The 12,782-nt window shown below is 42.6% G+C and overlaps 1 protein-coding gene across 1 annotated transcript in view; it reads left to right on the forward strand.

The window, feature by feature from the left end:
* Positions 1–12,558, forward strand: part of CDX1 (caudal type homeobox 1) — a 28,384-nt gene extending 15,826 nt beyond the window's left edge. The window contains exons 2-3 of the mRNA XM_044454526.1: positions 11,212–11,357; positions 12,355–12,558. Of these exons, the coding sequence (XP_044310461.1) occupies positions 11,212–11,357; positions 12,355–12,558 (350 nt within the window). The remainder of the gene's footprint in view (positions 1–11,211; positions 11,358–12,354) is intronic.
* Positions 12,559–12,782: the final 224 nt, after the last annotated feature.

A 12,782-nucleotide genomic window follows, 5' to 3' on the forward strand; every position in this document is an offset into this window, starting at 1 on the left:
TGGAACTAGGATATATGGCCTAGAGCTTAGTAAAATTGAAGCATGTTAAATTCAAAACCGACCATATTTGTTTTAAATAAATCACATTTAGGATAAATGTTGCTATTATTTCCCATGTCTGGGACACAGAACATGAATGCACCAATGTATTCCAGACCACAGACTGGGCAGAAGTTACATTGGGTAGATCTCTGAGTGATTTCAGTACATCAGCAATGATTTCTTTCTTTCAATTGTTTAACAACTGCAATAACAAAATGACTCCCTCCCCAGATAATACTGCAGAAATGAAGAAAGTTTGGCGTCATTGTGGTAACTAGGAGCACTTTTTGTGTTGAAGAACCATAGCCTCAAATTCATTCCTGGGCTCAGAATTCTTCAGTCCAGCACACGTGTCTTTTGCATATAGCTCTGGCTGGTGGATCTTGGGGTTCTAATAAATAGGAGATCCGACAATCTGAAGTCTTCCCACCTGTGCTGTAGAAGACTATGGGAACTAGAGAAAATGTGATATATGGAGTGTCTCCCAGTGGTTTTCACTTTAAGGTTGCAGGATGGGGACTGCAGGTGGCGCAGTGGTTTAAACCACTGTGCTGCTGGGCTGGTTGATCGAAAGGTCACCAGTTCGAATTTGCGCAATTGGGTGAGTTCCCGTTGCTCCGTTCCAGCTCCTGCCAACCTTGCAGTTCGAAAGCATGCAAATGCAAGTAGATGAAAAGGTACCACTTCGGTGGGCAGGTAACAGTGTTCCGTGCACTTTGGTGTTTAGTCATGCCGGCCACATGACCACGGAGACTGTCTGCGGACAAACGCTGGCTCCCTCCACTAGGAAACGGAGATGAGCACCACTCCCTGGAGACAGGCATGACTGGACGTAACATCAAGGGGAAACCTTTACCTTTTATGGGGGCTTAGAATTTGATTAGAGTAAGAGAGGTTGAATCCTTTTTCATTCCTTCAAAAGTGTGTGTTTTTTCCCCTATGTAGTAAAAAGTTGCTTGAGAAGGGAAATTTTAATCAAGAACTTAAAAAAGATTAAGCACGCTCCCAAGTCTCTACTTTGGCCACTGTGTTAATCAAAATTGGAGTCCTCTGCAGGGACATGAAACAAAAAATGGAACCTACTGGGAGATAAAATTCAGCATCAGCTTCATCATCACTGTATGAAAACTGCAGGCCCTAGACTAGGCTGCTGAGAATAGCCCCTTAAATTGACAAGTTTTTAGGGCAAAATGAGTAAACTGTGCAAGTGTCATATGATGGTATTCACAAACTCTAGACCAGAGCTTTGTTACATGTTTGATAATCACAGTCAATTTTCCTGCTTGCTGGTCATGTGTTGCCCACCTTAGGTGTATAGAAAGGCATGTAGAATAATTTAACATTTGAGATTTTTGTGGTTACATTTTATTATATGTTCTGCCTTTTTTGTCTTACATGGAACCCATGAATTTACATGGTCCTCATCCATGTAAATTCATTTTGGTCTTCGCAACAACTCTATTAGGCTAGTTAGGCTGAGAATTAGTGACTGGGCCTGTTAAGAAGCAGAGCCCCGATCTATTGAGGCCTGGCCTGGCCCTTTTAACTACCTCTTGCTCTCACTCACTTGACTTTCCTTTTCCCTGTAGCACTTGACTGCAAGAAGGCATTGCCTAACTATTTCATTGCTGCATTCTGCAATTTCAAGTACACAGAGGGAGTCCCACTTAATGAGAACATACTTCTGAAAACAATAGGAAAATCCCCCCCCACCACCATTATTACTTTGAGTATTTAAGAAAATGCAGGCCTTTTTATTTTCAGAGTTGCTAAACTTGTTTGCATATGACATTGTTTCTTCACCAAAGCAAAATTGAACAAGAGTCCTAGAAGTAAAATGGCTCCCTGTACAGTCACATGGAAAGTTATTTTTGAAGCTGGTGAATTACAAAACCTTTTTTGTGATGTGGGTGCTGGTTGTGCACTGTTCTATGAAAAACATCTCATGGGCTCCACTGCAAGCCCTGTAGCTCTTGGGATCCTAGTCAGCATATTTATTTCATAGTGATATGTGCTGCTGCCATTTGAAGAAGTCCCATAGTTCCTTGATGAGATACATCCCATTTTTTGCCTTTTGATCTTGTTGTCATGGGTTCCCATTTGCCAAGAACCACAAACTCTTCAGATACTTTAGCAAATCTCACTACGCTTCCCATTTCTGGCCTGCTTTATTCCTGATGAATAATATAAATAGTGTCAACTCTCATGAGAGAAAAGTATCCACTGTGACTGGATAGGGCAAAATATACAGGTGAATGGATATGTGCATCTAGTAATTTGAACACACACATTGTTTAATAGTTATGCAGAATGTTCATCTGAATGTGCAAGTCATTCATACACCACTTCAGTTACAATGGGATGTACATTTCAAGGATCCAACGTGCATTTCCATTCAAATTCTCCCTCAGCTCATCAGCTGTCTACCAATCATCCCTCCATCCCTCCACCCATCTCTGTCTATACTGGCCAATAGCCAAAAAGCTCTGGACAGTTTGCAATAACACATAAAATGCAATATAAATACACACAGCATTAAAATATAATTAAAAGGTTACTATACAAAAATTTAAAACTAAATTTAAAATGCATATACAAAGTTACAATAGCTTGTACGAATGACATCTTAAGACCTGTTTAAATACCTAACAAAGACCAATAAACTAATTGAATGCCCCGACAGTCAAGCTGATGCGAAATAGGGATGTGTGAGAAACCTGGGAGGTGGCAATCGGTAGGATTCTCTAGACTCTGGTCCCCAGACTCTGGACTGCGTTGTAGCCGTGAGTCCAAGCTCCTGGCGCGTCCACCCAGTGTTTATGTGCAGCTTGCCAGGAATCCAGACCTGTGTGACTACCGAGCAAGTACCATCCCTCTTCTCTGTGACACGCAGCTGCCTTTTTGCTGCATGTGACATGGTACAGATGTGGAAGAAGGTTGCCACTTATGCAACCTTCATTCCATGGATGTTTGCAGACTTCCCCTTAGCTCACCTTCCTTTCTAAGACAGAGCCAAACACAGAAGGAAGAACAAGAATGCTAGGGGGACAGATCTGGCAGAGCTTTACTGCAACCTAGTGCTGAAAGGATATTAAGGTTGGTGCCAGGTGGTCCTCAGTGGGAAGCCGGTTCTTACCTGAGGGACTGCCACTGCAAATGCCCTTCTTGTTTGTCACCAACCAAGCCTCCCTTACAGGTGGCAATTGGAGGCAGACACCAGATCTTGTTTGTAGTACCTGGGTAGATTGCAGATTCATCAGGTATTGTGATCACAAGCCCTGTACAGCTTTATGGGTTAAAACCAGCACCTTGAATTGGGCTCGGAAGCATATAGGCAGCCAATATAAGCAGGCCAGGAATGGTGTTATACCTTCTTATCATTTAGTTCCTGGTCCTATGTACAATTAGATTGGGATACCAGAACAAAAATGTGTTTCTTTTCCTACTTAACAGCGATAGTCTCAATATCTAATTGCAGTGGACCCAATGCATGGGTTCATAACACCGCTAAGCCAGAAATTTTTGATCTAATGAGATGCTCCTTCTCATTTGTGACAGGGTCCAGAGCTATTTGGAAGAGGATTCTGTTTTGACCCTGTAGTAAGCATGTGTAACAAATTAACAAGACAGAACATATAGTTAGAACTACCACAGCTATAAATCAATTTTTCAACTTCCTAGAATATATTCGGTATGAGATTATACCCTGATGTGTGACCCAAAAAGCACATGTGAAATCCTTTGGGTTTTTTTGTGGATGGCTAGATAGCAAGGGCTAGATTATTTTCCACTGGTTAATTGGAATAAATCTTGTTCTCAGAGCAGACAAATACACACTTGAGCTTGAGTAAAGTCAGTACCTTGGCTTGGATTGCCATAGGAAAAAAGAACCTGAACTCCTATATCGAAGTGCTAGTGCCTGAGCATAGACTCAGAGGTGATTTCTTTTATGGTTCGTACAGCATATTAAAGCAGCTCCCTTATCTAATGATAGCTGAGTGGAGCACTATGAGGGTTACACATTAACGAAGGCAACGATACCTTCTCTGCATACAGACATTAGCCTCCCCTTGATCCCCATTTTGAACTCCTTGCTTCTGGCCTCATTAACAGGTTTATTTGGGCTGATCAAGGAGGTCGTTTGCCATCTATAATTGTGACAAGACTGGAGGAGAGATCAAAATAAGTAAGCCTGACTTATCTGAAGATAGTCAGGTGCTGGCAATAAAGTTTTCAAGTATTAAAAAAAATGAACAATTAAACTGAAGGACTGTTAGCAGGAAAGCATGGCTTAATGAATAAAGAATAGGAGTTAATTGGAAAACAAAGATAGCAGGATCTTTCTTTGAAGTCAGGGTTTACATTCTTAGGAATGTGGATCTAGGTCTCTGTTTGAACAGGTTCTCCAATGAACTGCTTCTAGGATGTTTTTGAACATTTATAAACATTTGAAAAACAAAACTATAGGAATCACTAGCTAATCTGTTTCCCTTAAAATATATATTTTAAGACAGTCGAGGCTCTTTTGTGAATTGATTTATCTCCTTCTGTCTTCCCTTCATCGCAGAAATAAATGAATGACCAAATGAAACCTTGTATTCAAATCAGCATATATTTAAAATATTTGCATGTACAGTTTTAAAATCCCAGCTTTTATTCATCCATTTAAAAGAAGGAAAAGAAGTCTTCCGGCCTCAAACTCTTCCATTAACCTTTGTTGGGATCCTGTGAACGCTCACATGGTTTGTTGAGACCATGATGAGTGCAGTAAGCTTCACTGGTAACACATTCCTATGTTTATTTTGTAGCATGAGCAGAACCTCCTGTTCATGGAAGATAGAGGTGTTCAAATCTAACAGGGAATGTAAGATCGTGACGCACTGGGAAACTAGTTGAAATGTCAGAGTGTTTATGCATCACAAGTCTTCAGAACATTACAACCCATGTTGCAAGCTGAGCTCGTGTGATTTATTCAGATGCCCCTGATCTTGCACCGACAGGTTCTTATATGAAGAGGAACCACAAATGAGGACCAATGTTGTCATTGAAACAAATGCACAGATACCTTTCACAGGAGATGCTGATACCATAAAGTGAAATCTGTTGTGTGAACACTTTCCACTCTTCGCACGTCTGCAGTCGTCCACCCCTCCTCTAAAAATCTGCTCCAAAGGGTCCTCCATCCTTCCTGAGCAGGTTTTGAGGGCACACAACAACAAGAACAACACAAATCCAAAACACCTCCTTTTGAACTGTGAAATATATAAGATAAATGAAACTGGCAAACATGGTCCGCTCGTTTTTGTTTGCTTTATGAATCATGCACTTTTGCTAATGGTCTGTACTGAATGAGTAATGCTGCTAAACAGTATTAAGGCTGCCTTCGTTGTGGCCTGCAATCCTTGATGTTTTTCTGTTAGCTTCTATGATTGCATTGAGTGGTTATTTTCTACTTCTCACAACCTGATCCTTGGCTGTGTTAGGCATGTCTAAGCTCATGCATTTCAACAGGGTTAGTTGTGCTGAAATTTCAATTGAAGGTGGGGTTTTTTTTTGGGGGGGGGAGGGTTGGCCTGAGAAAACAGAAAAATGCTTTCCAGTGATGAGTCAATGATGAAAAGCTCAGTGAGTTAGTGAAACAAACACTGAATGTAAGGATAACCGTGGATGTGGAGAGATTCTGCTTATATCCAAGAAAGATTTGAAATGTAACGACATGGTCATGATGTCCTTATGAATGTGTTGGTGAGTTGCCAATCCAATGGGACAGGGACCATTTCAAAAAGAGACCATTTGGCTGGACCAAAATGAGCAGGGAGGTTGGTTGGGTGTTCTCAGCTGGATTTTTCATGGACAAGAAGCAGGGAAATGGGCTTATTCCTCAGGCACAAAGCAGACACTGAAGCTGTACACGCACCCATAAATCTATATATATCTACACAGAGTTAAATACGTGCATTCTCCTTGATGAGAATATAAACAGGAACTTATGCACTGGGGCTTGGTTGTTAATTAGACACTTTTTATCCCATGGTGCCCACACAACACCTGCTGTTGCTGCTCCAGTTTTTATCACTGATGGGTTGATCCCTCATAAATCACTCACTGGGGCGAACTGCTCCACTTCTCCATAGGCACCCAGGCTCCCAGTCAGGAGTTCTAAACCGGGCACACGAAACATCAACCGTCTTCCAATTGACTGCACTCCCTTGTTGCTTATTCTTTTTCCCCGAAGGTGGGAAAGCATTGCTTTCTGCAGTACAAAAATCTCTGTGTTTCAGAGCTGGGGATGTGAGGGCCAAAGTAGAAGTGAAGCTCCACGTAGTTTCAGAGTCCACCAGGCTACATGGGATGGTGTAAATTGGTGTCCTGCATCAGCAGGGGGTGGAACCTGATGGCCTTCTTGACCCCTTCCAACTCTACTATTCTATGATTGGATTCAGATGTACAGCTTGCACACATGGGCCAGAATTGGTGTTATGTGATCAGACCATCTGATCCCTGTTATTAGTCTGGCTGATGTATTTTGCACAAGCTGCAGCTCCCGAACAGTCTCCAAGGGCAGTCCCATGTAGAGTGCATTGCAGTAATCTAGCATAGAGACTACCAGAGCATAGATCACCGATAGCAGGCTATCTCTATCCAGATAGGGGTATGGCTGAGCCAATAGCCGGAGAATGTACTCTGAGTCAGTGAAGGCACCTGGGCCTCAAGTAACAGAGACCAGCATCCCAAGATACAAACCCGCTCCGTCAAAGGAAGCGCAGCCCCATCTAGAACAGGTTGAATCCCCTCCATCCAGTTAGAAGAGCCAGCCACCAACAGCATCTCAGCCTCGTCCGGATTGAAGTTCAGTCTGTTAGCCCTTATCCCGGTCCGTTGTTGCGGCCAGGCACCAGTTCAGCACATCCACTGCCTCACCTGCTGAGGAAGAAGAGGAGAGATAGAGCTGCGTGCCGTCAGCATGTTGAGGACAATGCAGCGCCAACCCCAGGGGCGACCTTAGGCAGTGGCTCCGTCCAGGTGAGAAATAGCATGGGGGCAAGACTGGCCCCTGAGGAAGCCCGTAGTGGAGGATTCCAGGAGCAGGGCGACATCCCCAAGCACCACCCTCCGGAGGCTGCCGTCCAAGTCGGAGCGGGACCACTGCAGTGCGAGGGGTGGCTCTCACTCCAGCTCGGCCGTCACCCCGGAAGTGAGCGCAGCCCTTGCTTCCCTTCCTGGAGCTCCACGTTCCGTTTCGGTCAAATGACTGTGCGGGGCGCGCACAGCTGCTCCGACTCCACTGCAGTTGCCCCACATGCCTCCAGCTGAATCTAGCGGTCAGGCCAGCGACACCTTCTGAATGCTACCCAATAGGCTATGATAGCGATCGCATAGTGTGAACCTTCATAACTGCATTTCAGATCTAACTTCCTGGCTTGCAATTAAGCACAGCAGCAGAACATCAAATTATCCAGGTTGCTTATTGCCGTTCATGTATTTACCACATGGCCTGATGGTGGTATAAGCATCTTACATCTTTCTATGCTAAGTAGATTAATGTCAAATGAATACAGCAATTCTTGTTTTCAATTTAATTTTATTTCTGTTAACACCCAATAGCCTAAGCTCTCTGGATGGTTCACAGAAATTCATAACAAGCACAATAGTAGACTAGATAGTAAAATACAAATAATAAAATATGAACATAATAGAATTCAGGGTAAAATTCTGATACCAAATTTAAAAGTTTTTAAAAATCTGAAAAAAGATTATGTAAAAACTAGATCTGTTAAAGCAGCTGGTATATCAGTCCCATCATAGTTAATAAAATGCCTGGAAGTAACCTGGTACCAAAAGGATGACAGTGGTGGTGCCAGGCATAAAGAGTGGGGCCACCACTGAGAAGGTCCTCCTCCTTGTTGCCTCTCTCCAAGCTATCGGACGTTGTCGTGATCTTTCCAGCATTATCTGGGTTCTGAGATCCTGTGAAGGCACTTCCTGTTCTGCTGTTTGCAAAGCAGCAGGAATACTATAGTTACTTATGCTACATTAACATTCTACACCCACTAACCTGGGAGTACAGCCTATTGAACATAATGGGACTTACTTCTGAGTAGACATAAGCAGTGCTGTGCTAGATCAAACCAGCTAGTCCAGCATTCTGTTCACACAGTGGCAAGACCCACTGTCTATGGAAAACCCACAAGTAGGCCGTAAGTGCAACAGCACTTTCCCACCCATGTTCCCCAACAACTGGTATACATAGGCAAACTGCCCCAGTACTAGAGGAAGCATATAGCCATCAGCACTCATAACCATTAGTAGCCTGATCATTTATGAATTAGTCAGTCCCCTTCTAAAGACATCCAATGTGGTGACCATCACTACATCCTGTGGAAGTGATTATGTGTTCTAGCTAGGCACTAGGTAGTTACTCCTTTTATCCATCCTGAACCTCCCGACAACCTCCTTCATTGGGTCACTTGGGTTCTAGAGAGGGAGAACATTTTTCTCCCTTTCCACTTTCTTCACACCATATATATTTATATATGTCTATTGTGCCTCCTCTTACTCGCCTGTTTCTAAGACAAACAGTCTCAGATGGTGCAACCTTTTCTCACAAAGGAGTCCCTCCAGCCCCTGGAGTGTCAGTCTCATTTTCCTGCATTTTTTCAAACTCTACAGAAGACTTTCTTAGTTGCCGTGATCAAAATGGCACACAAAGTGTGCTTGTGCCTCGTATGCGTATTATGATATTAGTAGCTTGCAATTTCTTTCCTAAGTGACTTTGGAACTTGTTCTCTTGTCAGTGAGCCTCTCACTCCAATTTTTGTAGCCGACAGAGCGCTGTGTGTGGCTGTTAGTGCAATACACACAATAGACCCCACTTCCCCACTGGCTTTCTATATCTGTAATTTTTTACTGTTATTATTGGCTTTGCTTACCTGGAAAACTAAGTTGCTTACTAGGAGAAGACAGGGCATTTATTTATTTATTGTTATAATATGTAACTATAAACATGATTATGAAGAGGAAGGAATTGACTTACTCTGGGCCTCTCACCCTGTTGCTAAACTCAGACAGCTACTTAACTTGCTTGTCAGAAGATGCTTCATCAGTGCGCTTTTGGGATGAGTCTAGTTTATTTATGAGCTGCTCTATAAGGTCTAATAGCTGATCCTATTATGAGCCCAAGCTGAAGCAAGCTTATACTGGCTAGGCCTGCACAGAGGTACTGATGAGGACAGGCTATCTGTTGCTTTTATTGCTCCTTTCTACAGTTGAGTTTCATTTAAATAAGTGCTTTAATATGCCACTTAGGAATTTCTGTTAGAGCAAGTCCACAAAAATTTCAACTGCCTGCTAGATTTCTCCCCTGGGATTTAGGTTCCAACTTTAAGCTTTTAAAGGGTTACCATTCTGGAATTTATCTCCATTTGCTGTGCCCTTGTAATGGCTTCAGCAGATAATATGAGTTTTGATTGATTTTATGAGGTAATTTAATAGATAAATGAGTAGATAGCACTTACATTTTCTTGCATGAATGCTTAACTAGATTGTTTGCAAGCTCTCTATCACTGGGGCAAAGATATTTTATCCCTTGGGCTTCTTGCATTCAGAATGCATCCTTGTGTTCAAAATGCCCAGGACAGCACTGTTTAAGTATTATCCAATTAAGAAATATTTCTACTAAGATTGGAATTTGGTTTAGTTTTCCTGTAGAATACTTTTAACAGTACCAGGAACCAAATATATGTTACATACTGGCGTTTCAACATCTGGTGAGCAGCTGGAAATCAACAACCGCATACCCAGTCCAAGTTCTCACAGAGAATTGATGTTAATCCAGAGTACTAAACATTAATGAGTCAGTGCTCTGAGTTTCTTACCCAGTGGGTTGCTGTTTCAGTTCCAATCTGATTGGCAAAGGTTAAGGAAAAGCCAGCTCACAACTCCCTGCTCTGTTTCAGATGGCTTCCCATTCAATGGAGTGATTTCTGTTCAAAATTAATTGACTATCTGACATCTCAGTTCTTATGCCTGACATTCCGGAAATGATTTATTTTATTGATGTGAGCCAGTTGACCATATGGGACTCACACAATGCATCGCCAAAAACCATATGATCCCCTAGTTCTTTCATGTGAGTTTAAAGTCTCTTAAATGGGAAATATAATAATGTAAATATAGTAATCAAGAGATACAAACATTTAAAATGCAAAGATTTCTGCCATGAATCCATACACTTTATTTGCATAGGTTTTATTCTGTGCCCCACTCTGATATGCACAAGAGTTGCACAAAGGAAAAGCCATGGTGGGTCAGACCAAACGTCCATTCCGTCCAGCACTCTGTGCACACAGTGGCGAACCAGCTGCCCACAGGAGCCCTCAAGCAGGAGGCGTGCAAGGCCTGCTCCTGCCCAAGCTGCTCAGCAACTGGTGTGTGCAGAGATAAAACATGGCCAGGGCATACATGGTTTTACAATATACAAAAGCTCTAACTTTTGGGTGTAGAAACAAGGAGTTAAGTGCTAATACATGCTTGCAGCAGATTATATAAAGAGGAGTTAAAGCCTCAGACACTGCCTTGGACAAAGCAGGGTTGTCTCACACAATTGATGTAAGAATTATAGATGAAGATTCTTTGTAAAAATAAACTTGGCCATAGAAACAATATTTCTAATGCCAATGATGATAATGAGGCTGCATATAAATGTTATAATAATAATAATAAAATAATAATAAAATATCAACTATAGGAATATTAAATAAGAGCAAACTTCAGGTAGACTTGATCAGTAGTTAACAATGCCTTTAGTAGTTGCCTTTAGTCTGAAAAACTCTCAAGAAAACAGGGATGAAGAAATATCAAAATTAGCAGCCAGAGCTGTGTACTACTGAAATAATGGAGAGGATGTGGAGGAAGTACAGAGAAACTTACATATGTTCATGCATGCCTACAAGGTAGAAAAGCAGCAATTATATATGAACTCACATTAAGCAACTGCATCCCCCCGCCAGTGCGACTCTCAGCTGAGTCATCACGCCGTCTTTTTTCCTTGTTTTCATCCAACTTTTCTGTTCCTTTTTGTGGCTATGGTGGCCCACTGCAATTTATACCACCTGTACCTGATATTACCTTGGTATTTAATTCAGTATCTCACCACTTGCTGTTTACTAGGCAAGACCAGAACAAAAGACAAGTATCGTGTTGTGTATACAGACCATCAGCGCTTGGAACTAGAGAAGGAATTTCACTACAGCCGCTACATCACCATCCGGCGGAAAGCAGAGCTGGCGGCAACTCTAGGACTCACGGAGCGGCAGGTTGGTGCTGCATGGCCTCGCACAATCTCATGGTGTACAGATCATAAAACATAACACAACATAAAATGGGTCCTACACAGGCATCTCAAGCAAAGATCCCAGGACAAAGGTTACGGCTCGTCACTGCAGTCTTACACACACTTGTTGCCCCATCGTACAAAGCAGACTTATTTTGATGTAATGATCAGCACAGGATCAGGCTGTCAGTCTGCGTCAAGGCTGGTTATCCTTCAGTCTTAGCACATTTCAAATTATGAGATAAATCAGGGTAAGCAGAAGGTGGATCTCCAGGTAATTTGGATTTCAACTCCCAGAAAATCTTGCCAGGATGGCCAATGGGTAGAAATGCTGGGAGCTGAAGTCCAAAACCTTTGGCGATCTACTTTTAGCCCACCCTTGAAACAGATCACTACATGATCATCCTTTTGTGCTGACAGATTATTTAATTAGCCAAATATTTGGCAACAGGACCAGGAAAAGAAGACAGTAGATGGTGAGTCATCTAAAGAATTATTTGATGGCAGAGCTATTAGTCCTCAGGAGCAAAATTTAAGGTAAATATTATTATATAGAATAGAAAACTAGATATGAAAGATAAGTATGAAAACTCATTGTGCCTCGAATGGTAACCAAAAAAAACCCAGGGATACTGGAGGTGGGTTGAGGGGTGGGAAGGCATCCTAATGAGATCTGATAGTCACTACATCTGTTCTGCTATCTTTCCCTATCTTCTTCTCAACTGCACATACTCATGCTGTCAATCCTGCGATGCTCCACCTCACCCAAATGCCCTTTCAACCTTGCCTCTTCTCGATCGCTATGTTTTATTTTGCTTTTTCCTACTTCCTACCCTTCCCCGTTCATCTACTTCCTGTCACTTTCACAAACTTGCATGTACACCCCTCTCCGTTTCTTTCATCCCCTGCGCTCTCTGCTCCCACCCTGGCTGCCTTTTCTTCCTGCTTGGTCTCTGCTGCCTTCGCACCTACCCTGACAGGTGAAAATCTGGTTCCAGAACAGGAGGGCAAAGGAGAGGAAGGTGAACAAGAAGAAGATGCAGCAGCAAACCCAGCCTACCAGTACAACCACACCCACCCCACCAGCAGTTGGCACCTCTGGCCCAATTGGAGGCATTTGCAGCAGTACCACCAACTTGGTTTCTTCATCACCAATGACTATCAAAGAAGAATTTATGGCATAAGTCCAGAGCTTCAACTTACACAGAAATATATGGATTTACTATGAGAATCAGACTAGCTGGCAGAGTCCAGGGATGCGCACAGAGGCAATGCTGTTGCTGCTGAACCAGTGAGGCCACGTCCTTTACACTCATCCCGTACACCCACCATAGGACAGCAATGGACAAATGTCATGGACTCATTCTTGGGAATCAAAGAAATGGATTTGTTATATGACTTCACTCTA

The sequence above is a fragment of the Varanus komodoensis genome, unplaced genomic scaffold (genome assembly GCF_004798865.1).
Source record: "Varanus komodoensis strain SLA01 unplaced genomic scaffold, ASM479886v1 scaffold7_3, whole genome shotgun sequence".
NCBI lineage: Eukaryota > Metazoa > Chordata > Lepidosauria > Squamata > Varanidae > Varanus > Varanus komodoensis.